At 39.5% G+C, this 19,404-nt stretch overlaps 1 protein-coding gene across 4 annotated transcripts in view; it reads left to right on the forward strand.

Annotated features, from left to right (window-relative positions):
- ABCC4 (ATP binding cassette subfamily C member 4) overlaps positions 1 to 17,634 on the forward strand; it is a 152,807-nt gene extending 135,173 nt beyond the window's left edge. For all 4 annotated transcript variants that reach the window (XM_057401135.1, XM_057401134.1, XM_057401137.1 and 1 more), the window contains 2 exons: positions 8,496 to 8,630; positions 13,386 to 17,634. In XM_057401135.1, the coding sequence (XP_057257118.1) occupies positions 8,496 to 8,630; positions 13,386 to 13,493 (243 nt within the window). In that variant the 3' untranslated portion in view covers positions 13,494 to 17,634. The remainder of the gene's footprint in view (positions 1 to 8,495; positions 8,631 to 13,385) is intronic.
- The last annotated feature ends 1,770 nt before the right edge of the window (positions 17,635 to 19,404 follow it).

Raw genomic sequence — 19,404 nt, forward strand, 5'->3', positions numbered from 1 at the left:
AGTGCCTCATCACCCTCACAGTAAAGAACTTTATTTTTATCCAACCTGAAGTTCTCTTGTTTAAGTTTGAACTCATTATCCCTTGTCCTATCACTACAGTCCCTGATGATTAGTCCCTCTCCAGCATCCAAATGAAAGCCAAATTTTTTAAACTAGATACCTAATCCTTCACAGGAATCTTAAAGTACCTGTGGATCTGAAACCAACAGTCTGCAGTAAAGTAGCTAAATTCATATTTATGCACCTGCTGTCATTATTCAAAAGGAACAAACACCAATAAAACTCCTTTTTTGACTAAGCCTCTGTCTTGAAAATATGCAGTATTAGGACTAAATGTATTTCTTTTTATTCAACCTGAATATCAGAGCTGCCCCAGGTGTCTGTACAATGAGTCAAAATCACAATGAGCTTGAAAAGATACTAGGATTGTTGGTTTTCTTTGCCAGTTTTAAGCCACATCTCTCCAAAACATTGGCATCTTTGAGTTCTTAAAAGCTGCTCCCATCTCAGTAGGGCTTCCCAACAAGATTCTTTTGCCTAAATAAAACAGCTGATGATTACGGCAGAACTTCAGCTGAGAGCATTCAGATGAAGAGCTGCATTACTGCAGGGAGTGAAGCCAGTGTTTGATGAACCTTGATCTCTCATTCTGTCAGTCATTAGTGTGTGAATGTGTTTCCATCAATGTAAGGACAGGGCAGTTGGACATGGACCTGCTTGAGCGAGTCCAGAGGGCCGCGAAGATGATCAGAGGAATGGAGCACCTCTGCTATGGAGACAGGCTGAGAGAGCTGGGCTTGTTCAGCATGGAGAAGGCTCCGAGAAGGCCTTATAAGCAGCCTTCCAGTACCGAAAGGGGGCCAAATCTGGAGAGGGACTTTTTACAAGGGCATGTAGTGACAGGGTGAGGGGGAATGGTTTTAACCTGAAAGGGGATAGATTTAGATTAGACATTAGGAAGCAATTCTTCCCTGTAAGGGTGGTGAGGCACTGGCACAGTTTGTCCAGAGAAGCTGTGGCTGCCCCATCCCTGGCAGTGTTCAAGGCCAGGCTGGAGGGGGCTTTGAGCAACCTGGTCTAGTGGAAGGTGTCCCTGCCCATGGCAGAGGGGATGGAACTGGGTGAGCTTTAAGGTCCCTTCCAACCCAAACCATTCTACTAACATCTGTGGAGAATGATTTTTTTTTTTTTTCTCCCTCAGAGATACTATATTGTTGTTTAAAAACAAATTAGCACAGGACATGCTCGTGGCTGATGCTTTGAACAGAGAGTTTCTGATAAGGTGAAACTCTGTGCGTGACAGCTGAGCCACAAGTTTGTTGACATCCAAAACTGATAAAACAAGAGACATTCCCAGTCATCTGCAACAATATTCCTTAACCTCTTGAAAAGTATAATATCCTTGTAACTTATCTAACTTTGTAAGAGCCTCAAAAGCCTTATTAGAGAGTAGGATTTCTGAAACCAAAGTGTATCTTTCGCCACTTCAGGGCCACATTTGAGCCATTCTGCAATACCAATTGAGAAATGTGGCTTTACTGTGATGGAAACAGTCATTGCTGATTGACCAAGGGAGAGTTTTGTCAGCATTTACTGCTGCTGGTAAGAGCTGGCATGAGGTCCCTTTACTTTCTAAGGCAAAGGTTGGACTTGCACTGGTATATCAGATGTTTTGAGGTGGGGAAACTGAACAGGACAAGAGGTATCTGCAGTGGCTGATTAACAGGCTTCTTCCCTCCAACAGAATACAGGAGGAGTTAATATATAGCGATTATCAGTAGAATAAGACTCATTACTACATACATAATTGATATTTTTTCCCCACAACATTCCAGACAGCTTACAGTGGCATGCCATCAGATGGAGAAAAAGAAGGTAGAATTTTAAGCCCCTGCAAGAAAAGTAAAGATAACTCATACGTGAAACAATTTATCAGGCAGTGTTGCATGTTCGATTTTCCCTGAGTTATAGCTCAAGAATAATTTCAGTTTAAAGAAATCTATTTCTGGTTACGGAACAAAATGACCGAAGTTTCCTTTCCTGTGAAGCAGGGGAAGGTGAGCAGGGGGTACATGGCAAATCCCAGGGACCAGTGGGAGGTTTGTCATTGTTACAACAAAGTTAAGCTCTGCTGAGATGAGATATTTGGAAAGACTGAAAATAATCAGAGACTGTATAATCATTCGGATTATACAAAGGTAAATGCCCAAGTGTGCTCTGTTTTGTTTGTACATGTGATATATGAAAAGTACATTATTTGGCACCAAATTTGTCTGGAATTACTGTTAGAGTAATTTGCATAGGAACCCTGAAGAAGCTTGGGGAATGCTTAGGTTAAGCCTGAGGAATGAAAAGAAACAAAACAAAAATCCAGAGGACAGCCAGACAAAGCCCCGCTACTAAAAAAGAAAAACCAAAAGGGAGGGGGAGAGACACCTTTAAAATGATTCCTGAGTTATGTTTGCAGCCTTTTTAGAGTTCTTCAGTGTTCACACACCTGTTTAGATAGGTGGATATTTATAAATGATTCTTCAGAGAAGTATGTACATGTTTCTGATCTGTTTGGACAAACCATGATGAGATAGGAGACAGAAGAGACATGCCTGTATCTGAGCTCAATGCCAACTGGAGCACAGGCTGTGGACTCTTTCCCACAAATATGTATTGTCTTGTGTAAATATATTTCTTATAATATGATGTAACCAGAAGCATCTCCTGAATATGATCCTCTTCCCAGAACTTTATTGGAGATCATCTTGATGTATGCTCTCTGAGGAAAACATTGTTCAAAGTTGTATTCCTAGCAGAGTTTTGAACTTTAATAATAATTTTGCTGTTTGGTGACGTCTTCTCCAAGTCTAAATTAAATCAGATGTATTCCCTAGGAGATAATTTGCTTGAATTATTTTCCTTTTGAATAGGAAATAAAAACATTTATGATCAACTCTTAAATGTCCTTTTATCCCTCTGGCTTTATGGTGAAGATGAACGTGAATAGGAATACTAGCCATTCCTCAGTAATAATTGAAATAAATTCCCATGCCCCCCTCCTCTGTTGCTGGACACATCCAACCTTGGACTTGGTTTTTTTTTTCTCAGAATGTTTTATAACTATTGTTCTCTTGGTTTGTCTGCTTTTGTTGCTGAAAGTTAGAAAAGGCAGGATTTAGAACTTTCTTTTTTGTGTCTGTGGATAGCCATAAATACATGGTATTTGTTACAGCATTTTTAAGGATACATGTTCTTTCTGTAGGTAATGACATCTATTTTGCTTATACTAATCGACAAAGAAGACTTTAAATGCACTTAATAAATGAATGTGTACTTTGCCAAAGTCCTGTGCAACCATTAATTGCAGGAATCATCAGGGCAAAGAGGTGCTGCTTTTGAAGTTTCTGCTGGAAACTGGACTATTGTGATGTATTATCCTCATCATTCGTTGTCTCGTTTCTCTCTTTTCTGTGTGAAATGGATCTCTGATTTATTTTTCACTGTTTTATGTTTTCCTTTTTGTCTTCCCTCTGCTGCTTTTTTTGTCATGGTTGATACATTAGACTATGAGGCTATGGAATGAAATAGTGCAAAATTTGGTGGGGGGAAGCCTAGGCAAATGGCGTGAAGATAGATACCCTGGTAGGATACACACGGGGCAAAATGGACAACTATTTTATAGTTGCCAAATCTTACACAAATTTAGTTCAGCAACACTTTTCTGGCATAGGCAAGTAGTCTTTCTGTGCCATCTAGAGTTAACGTAAACACATTTAAATGGCTAATAATCCATTTTCACATTTGTCTTTGCAGGTTAGACAAATTCAAATGCTGCTTTTCTGTTTCTCTGTCCTTCCCTGACATGTTTTAATCTCACTCCTTCTATGGTATTTTGTGCCTGTCTGTCTCACAAAGTGCTGTTCAAAACTGTGTTGCCTTCTGCCCAACGTGGTGCTTATCCTTCTGAAAAGATCACAGCTGGGATAAGCAGCCATTGCCCCAGCCTATTGAATGGGGTTGAAACATTAGGTGGAGTGGAATTAGGTGGCAGGAAAGGATTTTGCTTGAGAGCATAGTATCTGAGCCCTGTTTGAACTTAAGATGTCTGAATAGTTCTGCTTGAGTAAGGATAATGTGGATAGCTGTAAGTAAAGAGCAGTTTCACCTTACACAAGGATGTGAGCAGTTTCCATTGAATAAGAATTTTTCTGCGTGCCTTTTTTTTTCTTTTTTTTTTTTTTGCCAATTTTGTAAATCTTGTACTGTTAAAATTACTCTTCGACTTGAGAAAATCCTGTTGAAGTCTTAAGGATGTGGTACAAAGGCAACAACGGTTCAGGCGAGGTAAAACAAGCTGCCAGTGCAAGATGGTGGCAAATCTGGCCCTGGTTTATGTATGACTGAGTACTTTGGCTTTATATAGCTTTTTTGTGTTTGTTTTTATTTTACTCTGGGCTGTCTAAGTATTTCACAGGCAGTTAACTCCCACAGAATGATTACGAGTCTTTATTTGGTGTGTTTTACAAAGAGTCAGACCGAGTAGCTGAAAAGTTGAATGATTTGCCCAAAATCCCCCTCTCAGTATCTGTGTTAAAGCCTATAACAAAGTCCCAGTCTGATTCAGAGTCACGTGCTCCTGCATGTGTCCTCAGTTAATCACCCTGCCGATCTGATTTCACCAGCTACAAGCTTCTCTGGCTTTTCTGTATCAAGTTCCACTGGTACAACTGCCTTGGAACACATCTGGGTTCAATTCGGTCATATTGTGCAGTGATAAGCATTGCATGCAGGTTGATCAGAAAATATGTGGCTGGTAAACACCAGATTCCACCTTTCCTGAATGATTAGCTGGCTTTTTGAAGTCCTAATGATTTTAATTTGGCTTGGAGTCAGTGAGTAAGAGTATGCAAAGCCTTAGCCAAAGTACCTATTTATTTATTTAAATTTTATCAGCACATATTTCTTCAAAGAAGAGTACCTATCTCTTTGTCTAAGCGCTTTTTAATAAATGCGTAAGTATATAAACATGTAACTACCAAGTAAATCAGCTTGCATTTTCTCCATTGTCTCATAGATGACAGCAGTTAATAGAAACAGTGTTTTTCCGTGGTGAGTAGGGTTTATGGAGTGTTCCTGACTCGTAGGGATGATGTTGTCTGTTCAGTTTCATTCTTCATTTTTCTTTCAGAATTTTTTAGAAAAAAGGACCACAGTTTGTTTTCCCTGTGTTTTGTTCTGTCTGTTTTCATAACACAAGTTTGGTTTTATTCACTGCGAAAGGATATGAACAAATTAATGATTTGTTTAAATGTGAACAGAATTTTTCTCGCTCTGTTCCTCTTCTGCACTTGGCTGTTGAAAACTTGTCAAGGAAAAGTGAATTTTCCTTCTTTTCCCCAGGTTCTCTGGAGCAGAAGGATTGTCCATGTTTTTGTGGTTGTTCCAGATAGTTGCAAAATGGATGTTAAAATTCTAATACCACAGTAATATAAATTTTAAAAGCCCCATTGCTTTTTCTGTTGTAGTTCTTTGCTTGTGAGAGGCACATTTAATGTAGATGCTTTTTGTTGTCTTTCTTAAGGAGGGGCTACATAATCTAATGCTATGCTGAAAAATACATATTCAAAGCACCAGAAACATCCTGTTTAATTCTTAGGTTGAGCTGTATATGGTAAATTAATTTGTTGCATTTTTTAGGAAGCTGTCCTCAACTGTGACATATTGGAGTATTTAAAAGATTGCGATTAAAGTTGCCATTAATTCTTGAATATTCAGATTAAATAGGATAGGAGTAAGTACACTGAAAAATGAACTTGTGTGCAAGTATACCTTTGCAGGTGAAATACTGCATCTCTTGTGTATTGTGAAGCACCGGCACAGGTTGCCCAGAGAAGCTGTGGCTGCTCTAACCCTGGCAGTGTTCAAGGCCAGGTTGGATGGGGCTTTGAGCAGCCTGGTCTAGTGGAAGGTGTCCCTGCCTGTGGCAGAGGGGTCGGAACTGGGTGAGCTTTAAGGTCCTTTCCAACCCAAACCATTCTGTGATGATATTTTAAAATTTTTCCATGACCACCTTCCTCAGCTGTATACCAAACAACACTGGAAATGGCTTTCAAAGGAAAATCATAGTATAACTTGGGTGCTCTAAGATCATAGAATCACAGAATCATAGTTAGGGTTGGAAAGGACCTTAAGATCATCTAGTTCCAATCCCCCTGCCATGGGCAGGAACACCTCACACTGAACCATATCACCCAAGGCCTCATCCAGCCTGGTCTTGAACACCACCAGGGATGGAGCATTCACAGCCTCCCTGGACAACCTATTCCAGTGCCTCACCACCCAAACAGGAAAGAATTTCCTCCTTATATCCAATCTAAACTTCCCCTGTTTAGATACAAGCTTTTGAAAATATAAAACAACTCCTCGTAGGTTTCTGTGCATACAGTTTATAAAATGAGATGTAATTATGCTGCTGTTGTTGGCTGAGTTATTTTCCATTCAAATGAAATGTACTTAACTGAACCGGAAGAGAAGGAGTGGGCACCCTTCCCCTAGTGCCGGGTCCCTGGTGTCAAACTTGAGTCAAATGAGATTGTGCTTGTGATTTTCACACCAGTGCAGGTGAAGGGATCGGCTCAGATGTCCTGCTTCTCTGCAGGTTTTGTCGTTAACGGGGGTCCAGGCCACCTGGAGATCCCCTTGGCCATCTGCTTTAAGGACTTCTACAGGCAAAGTGCAAGGTTGATACTTTCCTCACAGGCCTTTGAATTTGTCTGGAAGCTCATTGGAGTTTATTTTTCAAACAGGTGTTTGCAAACTAGTTTTGTTATTTTGGAAGTTGTCCTCCTAACACCTTTTATTCATTTCTCTCCTGAAATCAACAGCTCCAGATTTTCAGATCCTTTTTTTCCTACAAGTGTGTACACCACAATTATGGCTGGGCTTATGAGTCCTTGAAGTCCCTCTGTTGCAGCAATATGTTTTTCAATAGTATGCTGTGTGCATTCAGTTTTTCATTTATATAAGAACAAAACTGTATTCTGAATTACTTTGTTTTCTCACATTAGTTCTTTTTTCTTTTTTTTTACTTGACTGCTCCAACACGTGGACTAAAGTACTGAGCTTGTAGACTGATACCTAAATCTCTTTCTTCAGTCAATACCATTAATTTATAAGCCAGTTAAGTATCTGAGTGCATTGCCTTTGTCAATATTGACTTTTTCCTGGTATAGTGTTTCTTATTCTCTTAGGTTAGTTAAGTGTATCTGAATCTCCTCTGGTCTAGACTTACCTGCACATTTTTGTGTCATTTGCAGGTTTGTTGCTTTTCTGCTAACTCCTTTTTCTGACGACTGACATATACGTAGCTACCACATATGCCAGAACAATGTGGTTCCCACCAGTTCCTACCTGTTCAGCTTTCCATGGAGGAAAATGCAGTTTATTTCTAATCTCTGTTTTCTGGCCAGGTTCTTGAGAAATTTTTATCCCTTGTGACACAGCTGTTTAGTTACACCAGATACTTTTCTGGAAGTGCATATAAACCATTTCTCCTTTAGTTTTCTTCTGGTGCATTAAGAATTATATCAGATTTGTGAGACACAATTTACTTTTCCTAAAACTGCAGAGAACAAATTCCACCTGTGATCTGTGTGTCTTCTTGTGTTTTAATGATTACTTAAACTAAATTGCTGTCTTATCTCAAAATATATATGCTAGTCTAAGTTCCCTAAATGAATCCTGTGAGGCTTTTCAGCATCCAAGTGCAATATTTGTTACCATGCAGTCCTTAAATAGTCACTAGTATAAGAATATTTTCTTAGCAGTTGTCACCTTATTCTTAATTTTTTCTAATATTTTTGACTGTATATGTGCCTTGTGGCTTACTGACTTAATGCCTTTTTAATTTCTCTGTTGTTTTTTTCCTTCTCCCTTACTCTCTTTTGGGTACCTGTGTCCTCGGTGGCGTCTCATCTTTTTTTATGTAGAAAGAATAGGTTCAGAGTATCTTCCTAATACGTAGTTGGCGAAAACTTATGCAATAAATTGTTTATCTTTTCAGCAACACCCTCATTTTCTTTAATTACATCTTCACCTCCTCTAATCCAAAAGACCTACTTATTCGTCCTTAACCGTCTTGGTGGTTATTGCGTGGTTTTTACCCACAGGTGTTTACTTCAGAGCCCATTTTAGGCCTTTGTTTCTTTCTTACACAATGAATCTTATAATCTGCTTTGTTGGCTTCACAAACATTGTATTTCCATATTCTGCATAACTTTGCATTGGATTCCTATAGGTGGAATGGCTGTAGGGCACTCTAAAATCATACAACAGGTCTACAAACTGAGAAAGTGCTATGCTAGTTTGAAGAGGACATGTTTCATTTTCAAGATGCAAAATTCACCTTAGCACTTAAAGTGCATACATTTCCCCCTTGCTTGTAGTCTCTAACATTTGGTTTTGAATTTCTTATGTTAATACATTGGTTTCTTCTGATTTAACAGGTTTTAGATGCAGGAAGACTGAAAGAATATGGTGAACCTTACATTTTGCTGCAAGAACAAGATGGTTTGTTTTACAAAATGGTGCAGCAAGTGGGCAAGACTGAAGCAGCTTCTCTGATTGAAACAGCAAAACGGGTAATTTTAAAAGGGATAATGAAGTTTGTCTCTGCAGATCGTTTATCTCAAGTTAGCATGTTCAGTGTTGTAATAAGTCTTGCACCAAAGAATCTGTTGGCATTGAAAGGCAAAGCCGTCATTTTCCATGCCTTTTTTAGTGGGATATACACAGACTTCCAAATGATAAGTGTATTTATATACCCTGAGTTTACAGTCTGGATTTCTTGCATCCTTCTGTATGTACACAAAACCGTAAGTGTAAATAGTAATATGACATACTCACCTGTGCTGGGCATTGATCTTAGACAAGCTTGCCCTAAAAACATGTTAGGGCTGCTATTTCTGTATTATTTAAAAGAACCCATCAAATTTTAGTTTGAGGTTCTGTATGTGCATTATATTATGGCCTCTGGGGATGGGAAGACGTTTTTACTTTTGTGCTTTGTCTTACATCGTTCTTGTACCCTTGCTCTGTTGTGCACATAGGATGGGCAGAGCTCATTTAAGAAACAGCTGTGAATGTTTTGTTGCCTCCTTGTTCCCTACAAGGCTCTGTGCCTGATTTACTGCTTACTATTCAAATCCTACTCTTGAGTACAGAATTATTAATGTAATTGTGAGCATTCCTCTGGCAATCGAAGTGTTTAAGACACATCAATGGATTAACTTTCATAATATGCCTTAGAGGTCTTGTATCATCTCTACTTTTCAGGTAGAAAGCTGAAGCAGAGATAAGATGATTTAAAAAATGACCTGTGATTGATGACTAGCTGTTGGCTTGGTTTCTTTTTTTTCTTGCTAACTTACCACACAGGATGTCCAGAGCAAGGTTTTACTTATTGGTGTCAGTGAAGTTTCAGCATTGTGTTAGTTGAGATTGCCAGTGACTGGCTTCGTAGTCATGTAACTTTACTTTCAGCATGCAAGTAAGGCATGTAGCAACCTAAGGAGAGCCTTTTCAAGACAAGAGGCACAGATCTTACCTCGTCTTTATATGCTTTCCTCTCCTCAATGTGTGCAGCAGAGCTCGTGGAATACAAAGTCAAAACTGTTTGAGGAGACCAATAGGTGGGAAGCAAAGCACAATAAAGACAGGAAACAAAATATCAGTTGACTATTTCCTAGTAAAAATAGACACATTTCCAGTGAGTTGGAAGAAAGTGAAAAATGGTGCTGTCAGGGAGGCGGTGTGCTTGTGCCTGGATGCTATTCTACTGGACTTTTTGACGATTAGGGAAGAGATTTCTGTGTCTGTTCATATTCTTAGAGATTTGTTAGAGCTGCTGAAAACTTTTTTTTTTTGAGAGTTTTTCAAGTGAAGCTTTGTGGCTAAGAGTGTACACTGTAAATTAATGTGTGGCACTAATTGCAGAACTGAGGAAACAGCTTTGTGCTTAACTAGGCTGCGTAATGAGTCCTCTGTCATCCTGCATTGCTGCAATGTAACTTCTTATATTTTATTACTAGAAAAGAGTGGGTTAGCCATGTTTTTTATGGTGTGTGTATGGCAATTTGGAGCTTATATAAAGTTTAAAAAGGTAACTTCAAATTCATTGACCAGTGTTTGTCTGTGAAGGGCAGCTTCTTAAGGCTTGATCCTTGGACTGGCGAGAGGTGAGGCTGTCCAGCTGTCATCTGTGGAGATTTAGCCATGTCATGCTGTCTCTTCTTCCTTCCCTGCAGCCCTTCTCAATTGCACAATTGCATTCAAAGATAATTCAAAATACATAAAAATAATTGCCTGATGTTACTTGCCCATATAGTCATCTGCAGTTACCACATCAATGTTATGTGATTTTGTACAGGAAGGGAAGAGATCCAGGAACCAGTCTCTGCTGAAATGTGGTTTGATGAAAAGCTTTGCTAACTCCCAGGCTAGAAGGCAGATACAAGCTTTAGCATCTGCCAAGAATGCAAAGCATGGTTCTTATCCACACTCAGCCCAAAAATACGGGAATCAAGAGACTATATCTCCAGTCAGCAGCTACCCAGAAGCGCAGACAGTTCTTTCTGTTTGAAGGACTTGGACATTATTTTGAGGTTGTTGTTATTGCTCTCCCTTTTGCTTCGTGCATACTTCCAGAGAAGTTGCTTAGTCAGAAGAGCTAATTCCAATGGCTTTTCTTTTTATGCTAGTAAGTCTGTTACATGTATTGCTTTTGGTCTCATACATTCCTCCTGTGGTTACTAAGAATTGTTTTTATGAAGAGCAGCTTTTTTTCTGTTGTTGAAAAACAGCATGTTGCACATAAAAAGAAATGGTAATATGACATATATACATATTTTTCAAAAGACATTACAGTGGGCTGCTAAGTATAATGGTTTGGAATGTGGCCATGCTTTGGCAATGATTATTTGATTTATTGCATTTTGAGCCTGAATCTTGCCCAGAATGAAGTTGTACCAAGAGCTGCTTTCAGTAAGGTGAGACTTTAAATGCATTTTCTGGAACAGTGTGGATTCTGCATTTATCCTTTAAATACAAATGAAGGGGGGGCTGCACATCTTAAACTGGAAGACTAACTTGGACATGTTGGAAGAAACCTCGCTTTCACAAAAATCTTGTGGGCATCTTAGCTAAGATTGAAGCTATTGCTGGAACGTCAGCTCAGGCTTCTGCAGTGATGCAACGCTGCTGTTTGTATGTCTGTCTTGGTCACTCAGTATCCCCATTTTTTGTGCAAATGTCAAAGAAAGCAACATAGGCACAGCTCAAACTGGAGACTGACGAGTATGTATTAACTAGCCTGTGAGCCTGACTGCAATGGAGTTGTGCTTGACATTGTGAGACCCTATTTCTATCTTTGCTCAGTTTACAAGAAGCTGTTAACAAAAAATCCCATGGGAAAGTGAGAAACAATCATCAAACAGTTAAAAAGGAAAAAAACCCATGCCCAGTTATTCAGGTAAACAAAAGTTGGTGTGTTCTCTGTGCTCTTGGCAGCATTGAGAGAGGCTTTTCCGCAAGCTTCAGTGGCATCAGGATAGGGCTGTTTTTTTGTCAATCAGTTTTGAGTACTTTGGGGGAAAAAAAAAGGGAAAAAAAAAATAGTAAAAATTATTTTATTTTAAAGCCATGACAGGTGTGTAAATATTAAAATACTAGGTGTTAGCTCACCTCAGTGATTACTTTTTGAAAGGTTGCAGCTCTGTTGGCAGTGGAAGAGACTTGTATAAAGGCTTGGGCATTTAATATCTTGAGGGATTGGGCTCGGGGGAGGAATTGCAATGAGACAGTTGAAAAGCCGCTGCCGTTTCATTACATCTCTAGTAATGCGCCAAGGTTTTCTATTAACTTTCCATTAAAAAAAAAATCCCATTCAAAAGCTGCACTAAAAGTATGCCAAAGTTTTATGTTTTAAACCAGGAACAGTATGCGAATACACAACTGAGGCTGCCGTCTCTGAAGTGTGTGTGCGGGCAGGCGCCTGATTAACTTTCCTCAGTTGCATCCGATCGTGGCTGGTTACTGAGGAATGCCTTTTAACAGGACTTCCAGTTCCTTTGTTGATTCAAATCAGACCTTAATATTCTTTGAGAGTTGTAACGATGCATATGTCCTGTGCTAGCGCATGTGCACAGTAGACGACAGTGGTATTTACAAGAATGTGTTTATAGAATGACTTATTTCCGTTTTATCCCACGTGTCTTAGACGTGTAGTCATACATATGAAAAGGACATTATTATCAAACTAACTGAATTTTGTTGACAACACTTTCAACTACAAATAGTAGAAATGTCTCATAAGCCATAGTCAAAGCAGTCTGACTGAGAGACCTAACTCGTGACACGTGTCAGCTTCAGAAAGATAGTGTATTTTCTGTTTTAAAAGACTCAAACAAAACTTTTCACATTCCTCTTTGAAAAAATTGCATTTGAAGTCCTTTTTCACCCAAACACATTTTTAGATAAGAGCACAGAAGTCTTGACATTATTTCATTTTGTTATGCGCATCTGTCAAGGAACAGAGATACGATACAGCTACTAAAAACTGATGATTGTGGAACAGTGAAACTTGACAGCATTTCATTTCCTTTATGTTCTGATTATACATTTATCAGGAAACCTGTATCTCTTGAGCTAGAAATTGGTAGAATTCAGGAACTCAAAGGCTTGGCAAAGAACTGTCCTATTATTTGGTATCATCTTACATTTTAGAGAAGTTGCTTGGTTGAGTCATTGTTAAAGCTTTTGCTTCTCCTTTCATTATTGTGGTTCACTATCCAGAGATCACATTTCTATAGGCCCTATAACTGCTCTGCAGCACAAATTAAACGCTGGGATATTTCATACATATACCTTGAAGTTTCAATGGTTGTCAATCATAGTTTGTAAAATATAGGGATTACAACCTGACATTAACATCCAAATCCATTGTGTTCATTTTATGTGTGAAAATGAGAAACCCTTGTGCAGACGCAAGATTTCACAGCTTCTTTGTCATCCTGTTTTTAATTTATCTCCATGTTTTGAGCTAGTAAAATGATTTTACTTATCAGTTTAATGTAGAGTGATAAAACATATCTATTTATCTGAATTACCGGAATTTGAGCGGATCTACAGGTTGTGTGGGATTTTTCTCACGCTTTGTTATAATGGAAGATCATATAACAATTTTACTAATTCTCCAGTGATGCGAGTTACTGAATGCCACTAGCCTGAAGTTCCTGATGGGATTCCTTAAGGACATGCATATATCTCCAGAAATTTTATTTGAAACTAAAAAGGTGTTTGATGCACAGTTACTTACAGGATCTCATTTTTTTTCCCAGGTTTACTTCAGTAAGAATTACCCCGAAGTTGTTCAGAATGGTCAGCTTGCCACTGACTCTTCCTTGGATCCTTCCTCAGGATTATGCATAACCGAAACTGCACTGTGATTCCCGATATCCGAAACTGTTTTCCGTAGAATGTAAAACTGAGATCACCTAAACTCAGTGACAGGGTTTGCAAGTGTCAGTAGGAGAGGAAAAGGAAGGGCGCAATTCTTTGCACTGGACATCCTTCCTGTTTAATACTGAGAAGAGCATTTTTACTTTCCCTCTTTAATTTCAGTGCAATATGTTTTCCTTTCCAACTAATTCTGTTTGTATTGCAAAGGAAATTAGGCAGACTCGGTTTTTATTTGGAAGTTACGTGGTAGAGATCTCTTTTATTTAAACAGGTGCAGGACACCTGACAGGTCTAGGGTGTGTATTTGGAGCCTATTACAAAATCGGAATGTGACCTTTTTCGGTAATATTTGGAGAGCAAGCAAAACGAATTTTTTTCGGTGTCACTTTAGCATGACACCTATGTCTAAAAAGCAGATTTGGTAGGCTACAGCTTAGTTGTCTAGTGCAGCTGTCTTTCTACCTGTCATAAGTAGCTATGCAGGTTGGTAGAAAAAATGATTGAACAAGCCAAAAATACTTTTTCCTTTTGATAGCAAAAATTACTTTATACTTACTTTTTGATAAATGATTCAAGTAATGCTGTTCAAGATGAATGTAAATACTAAGTTCTATTTTGCTAAAATCCATATGCTGAAAAATCAAATCCCAATCTTCTGTAACTTTAGAAGAAAATCATCACGTTTGCACTGAAGCGATATTTAAATAATTTAACATACATTCCTCTTTTTATCCAGGTTATCAAAGAAAAAAAGGTATTAAAATAACTTGAGGAAATGTTTGAATGACATGTCATTATACCTAAATACCGTGTAGTACAAAGTTATCTTCAACACAACACATTGAAATGTATACATTATTTGCATTTATTGTGCCTTAATATTTGTGCCTTCAAGCCAAAGCTGTAACTGCGGGGTACACAACAAATTCATTAACTCTATGTTAAAAATATGTAACCTTAGTATATTTAAAGTTTTGCATCAGGGGTTCTGTTGAACTCGAGCTGTTTGAAGTTACCATCCTACAAGAAGAGGTAGGAAAGTGCAACCTGTAGTTTTGAATGGCTGTTGCTGATAGCGAGAGGAATGCAGTGGGAGAGGGAGGTTTGGTATTCATAAGTTACATCCTGATTCAACAAACAAAGGCACCATTCCCATGTTTAAAGAGAAAAACAGGAAGTGCTGTGCTGCTTCAGATTTTTTTCATGTTTAATGAGATACCTGCTCTTTGAGGTCCAGTAGAAAATAAATCTGTTTATGTTAACTGTTTAAAGGGCACAGAAGAGACTGAAAGGCAACAGTTCTCTTTGGGACATGGAAAATGCTGTGCTTTTTAAAACATACTGGAGATGCTTGCTGTTATCTTTGTAAGACAAACGTTATTTACTCATTGTTCACCTAGTGGTCTGAAAGTAAGGCAAACACAAATGTTTCTCGTTTCAAGCAGTTCTGCTGACAAATAACTGATTCAAATACAGAATTACTCTCCTTGTCGAGAAGTAAATTGAGGCCAAAGCCTGTGTGCCTCAACACAAGGGCTCATCTAGAAGAACTTTGTCCTGCTCAGGAGTCAGCCCAGTGGCAAAAGGCAGAATCCTCGTTCCCCTGGTGCAGCATCTTCCCTGTGGTGAGGCTTGCTGTCCTGCTGTGAGATCCAGGGAGAGAGGGGAAGACCTCTTACTACCTGCAGTGCTTCCCCTCATGGGTGGGGGAAACAAACATCAGACATCTGGTTTGTCTGGTAACATCCTCTTCTGTTAGCAAGAAGTTATAAAACGAAAGGCTCTCATCCCTAGTCTTGCAGGTTCTGACACTTCTGTGTTGTGTAGTACCTTACGCTACAGTAAATCCCACCGAGATCAGTGAAACTGAACTTCATGCAGTGATGTGCAGCATGAGGCTTGTACTACATCGGGTGCTAATTAGCAGATGGTCAGACACAGCTACATGTCCCCAGAGCCACGTAGCACAGATTGTCTCATGTAAGCAGTGCTTATGGCTGATCTTTCTCAGAGCACACCAGCCACATCCACTTTTTCTGTATCACTTGGCCCTTGGTCTTCTCCAGGTTCATGCTGTCCACTTAATAGACTTATCTAGTGTGTTTCATTGTGGTTTCTTTTTTTTTGATTCAAATTGTCTGACATAAGGATGGAGCTATTCTGCAGCTCAGTAGAGTGATGTTTGTATTGCAGAGGTATGTAAAGATGTAGAAAAGTGTTTTGAGTGCATAAAGTCACATAGGATAATGCTGGGAGACTGTGTAGCATTAGGAAAGTTTAACCTTGCATGGTCTTCTCTGTAACTGCCTTTTTGGAAGGATCTATGGTGTGAACCATGTCCAAACTGTGCTCGAGCTTTGCCATGGAGAGACCTGGCTGGAGTGGTCCAAAAGAGGGCTAGGGTGGGCTGACCAGTAAGGTAGTGTAGACACTTAATGGAGTCTGGTGCTTGAGCTCATTTGTTTACCTTTTTTATTGAGCACTGTGGACATATCCGGAGTTTAATTGCATTTTGCAGTAGTGAATTCATTTTATTCTAAGTAGTTACTTCTAACAAGAGAGTAAATACGATGTATAATATGCTGAGACTTTTAAATACTCTAAGAGAACAGTACGTTCTCCTGGCCGTATACCTTGAGTTTATATTTTTATATCAGAACCAAGGAGATATGCATGCGTAAACCAAGGGTATAATTACAGTTTTAGTTCATTTCAGCTCTGAAATGAATCTGTGGTAAGTCATATTTCAGAGCAGAGCTCCAAAACACTGGCTGCTGCAGACTCACTGGTATGAGACCCTGACAGATCTAGCTGTCAGTCTCTAAGCTAGAATTAATTTCATCCTGTAGCTTTTTGAATGTGCACAAAAATGTTAGGTATCTCTGAAAATTCTGATTCTGCTCCTTCACATGTCTTGGCAGGACATTACTAGCTGTAGGTATCAAATATCAGTATAAGAGAAAACAAAATCACACTTGAAACCCATAAATTGCTGGGTAAGACAACTGATGGTGAGTCATTTGTGTCTGTCATTGGCATTGTACCACCTTTTTAGTTGAACAAAAATATTTTAATCAGAAAATTGGTTTTTAGGTTCTTTGTTGGGTTTGTTGATAGTTGCTTTGTTTAGGTGGCTGTTGGGTCACCTTTTAAAGAAAAGTTCAAATAGTTCTGAATTTCCACTTCGAAAATGTTCATGTTTTATTTGAAAATGGCAAAGCTGGTTACTATAAACTACATTCCTTCCTGGGAATCTTGGGAAAAGAGCTGTCTTCTGAGTTATTCAAGCCTTTAAAATACTTCTTCACCATGAGGTGCCTTAAAGTGTTCCAGAGCCTTATTTCTAGTAAGTATCATTTTATACAGTAATACTGAAAATCATCAGTTACAGAACTGTTGTTTATTTGGTGTAAAAGACCAAGAACAGCCTCTACTTCTGATCTCAAGAATTGTTCTTCAGACACTCATTTTGATGTATCTTTCCTCCACCTGTCCTCAAAACACCACTGGGAGAGTCAAAACAGTTCTCAAGGGTAGGATATCTTGTGTTTCACATATTTTAAGGGCAAAATCCTCTTTAGTGAACTGAACCAGAGCTCATTTGCCAGAGAGGCTGGTCGTCTTTGATGCTGTTCACACTGCCCCTTGGAAGAGGGAGGACCTTCTTCTGACCATTATCAGTAACGCTGGCTGCTTAAGTGCTGTTGACTGTTTCTTCTAACCTTCCCAATACACATTTAAAATAGGATTGCAGGAAGAAGGGAACAAAAGATCCAAATGTTACAGAAACTCCTGAAAATGCTGCTTTCTGTGTTGTCTGACACTTTGAAGTATCTCACTTTAAAGTTTGCCTCTTTGGAGGGGGGAGGGAGACAAAAAGTTGAAATCACTTATTTCCCTGTGATGGTGATGAGCATCTGACACTTTAGCAGAAGAATGTGGCTTTCCGTTGTATATGTTTTACATTGTGTAACAGCACACTGCTTTTTCATCATTTTAACTCGGGTTTTGTTTTGGTTTGGTTTTGCATTTGTGTAACAACTTGATTTTGGTATTGCTATGGAATGATTTCTTTTGTAAACGTCCATGCGACAACTCCTGTCCTACAATAAAAGGCATTTCTCAAAAGTGTGCTGGAGTCTCTTGTCATTGTGAATGTGTGTCTGGAGGCAGGAATGCTGGGCTGAGCTCAATCAGATCATGCCAGGAATCTCCAAACACCTCTTGGTGGTGTCACCAACTCCAAGAGCTGATAATCCGCCATGTGGAAGTAAAACACAGTGACACGTTCCAGCTTGTTTTTGCCAGGCATCTGCAATCTTGAGATCTCGTGGATCACAATAGTAAACTTTTTGCTTCAATGGCAAGGGCTAAAAACTAATGCAAATAAAGTTTTAAAAACTGCAGTGGAAGAACCACTGCAGTTGAGTGACTGCAGATCAGGTTCAGCCTCTGCCTCAAGCAGCCAGCAAGTGCAATGGACTGGACAGCCAAAAGGTGGAAGGTTAATGGACACAGCATTGAAATAGGTTAGCAGCACAACTCCAAAATCTGGTGCCATCTCTCAATCCTGTACTACTATGTGATGAATTTGTTGCTTAGTTTAACAAGACACTCAGAAATTGCTCATTCCTGTGTGAAGTTTCTTCTGACGTCTACCAACTCTTAGGCTTTTGAATCTACTACTTTGATGCAGGGTTTTAGTACACTTCAACATGAGGAGGAACTTTACATTGACAGTGGCAGAGCACTGGAACAGGAGTGTTGTAGAGTCTCCCTCTCTGGAGACATTCAGTCCCACCTGGATGTGTTCCTGTGTAACCTGTGCTGGGTGACCCTGCCTTTGCATGAGGGTTGGACAGATGATCTCCAGAGGTCCCTTGCAACCCTAACAATTCCGTGATTCATGTTACTACCAAAAGTCTGCCTCACGACCACCATGCAGCTGACTTAATTGCCTGTAAGTGAATTTGGCTTAGGTTGTCACAGCACAAGTCACTTGTGTTATGTGTGATATCCTAGAGCATGCACTTGCCGAAGTTGTGTGCTCCTGTGTTCATGCAATTAGCTCGTAGAAATGAGTGAGGTAGAGTTATTTGCTTACCAGTTGGAGAGCTGCTGATACATAGCAAAGTTTTATGAATTTACCCACTAAATAAGCACGAATTTCATAAACTCAGTGTACAAAGCTGGTTCATAGTTTTGGAGCAATATTGATTTAGAAAAAAATAGGGCCAAACTCCGACCTCTGAAATCAGGTTTGCGCTGCCTGCACCTTGGCACCACTTTTCTCCCAGAATTGGCTGGTATCAATAGCCTCATCCATTTTGAGACAAAATTCCCTGTGGATCTTAGCCACATATCCAGCATGTGCTCAAAAGTACAATAACCTTGAGAAGGAACTGGAGGTTGTCCCAGAGCTGTTCAGGAGCTAGGGCACATCCTACTCTCAAGTTACCAGTGCAGGCTCCTTGGATGATACCTGCTTTCTTCAAACAGCTGGATTAAAAGCTGCAACAGACCCCTTGTCCCTCTGGGATACTGTGGTATTTTAGAGCATGCATTCAGGAAGCAGGAGATAGGGGTTGCAGGCTTTCCTTAGCCTGAGCCGCTTGGGTCTTTATGCCTTCTGCATCACCAAAACATAATATTCAGGATGTTGTTGATAGGCGTATTCACCATAAGCAAATGATATGGGGGATTATTTCCTTCAGGACAAAGGAAACCCCAGGTTCAGGTTCCAGGGAGTATTTATGCATTTTATTCAACGATTGTCAGCAGAAACCCCAGGAGGAGCTGAGGATTCTACTCCAGGGCTTGCTTCAACGTAGCTGGGGTCTCACTGGGCAGCAGAATCAATGTGCTTGTGTTCACCCCTGCTGTCCCGTCCCAGCTGGG

This window comes from Pezoporus wallicus, unplaced genomic scaffold (assembly GCF_028554395.1).
Source record: "Pezoporus wallicus isolate ANWC-B61680 ecotype Strahan unplaced genomic scaffold, APGP_CSIRO_Pwel_v1 contig_6944, whole genome shotgun sequence".
NCBI classification, from domain to species: Eukaryota; Metazoa; Chordata; class Aves; order Psittaciformes; family Psittacidae; genus Pezoporus; species Pezoporus wallicus.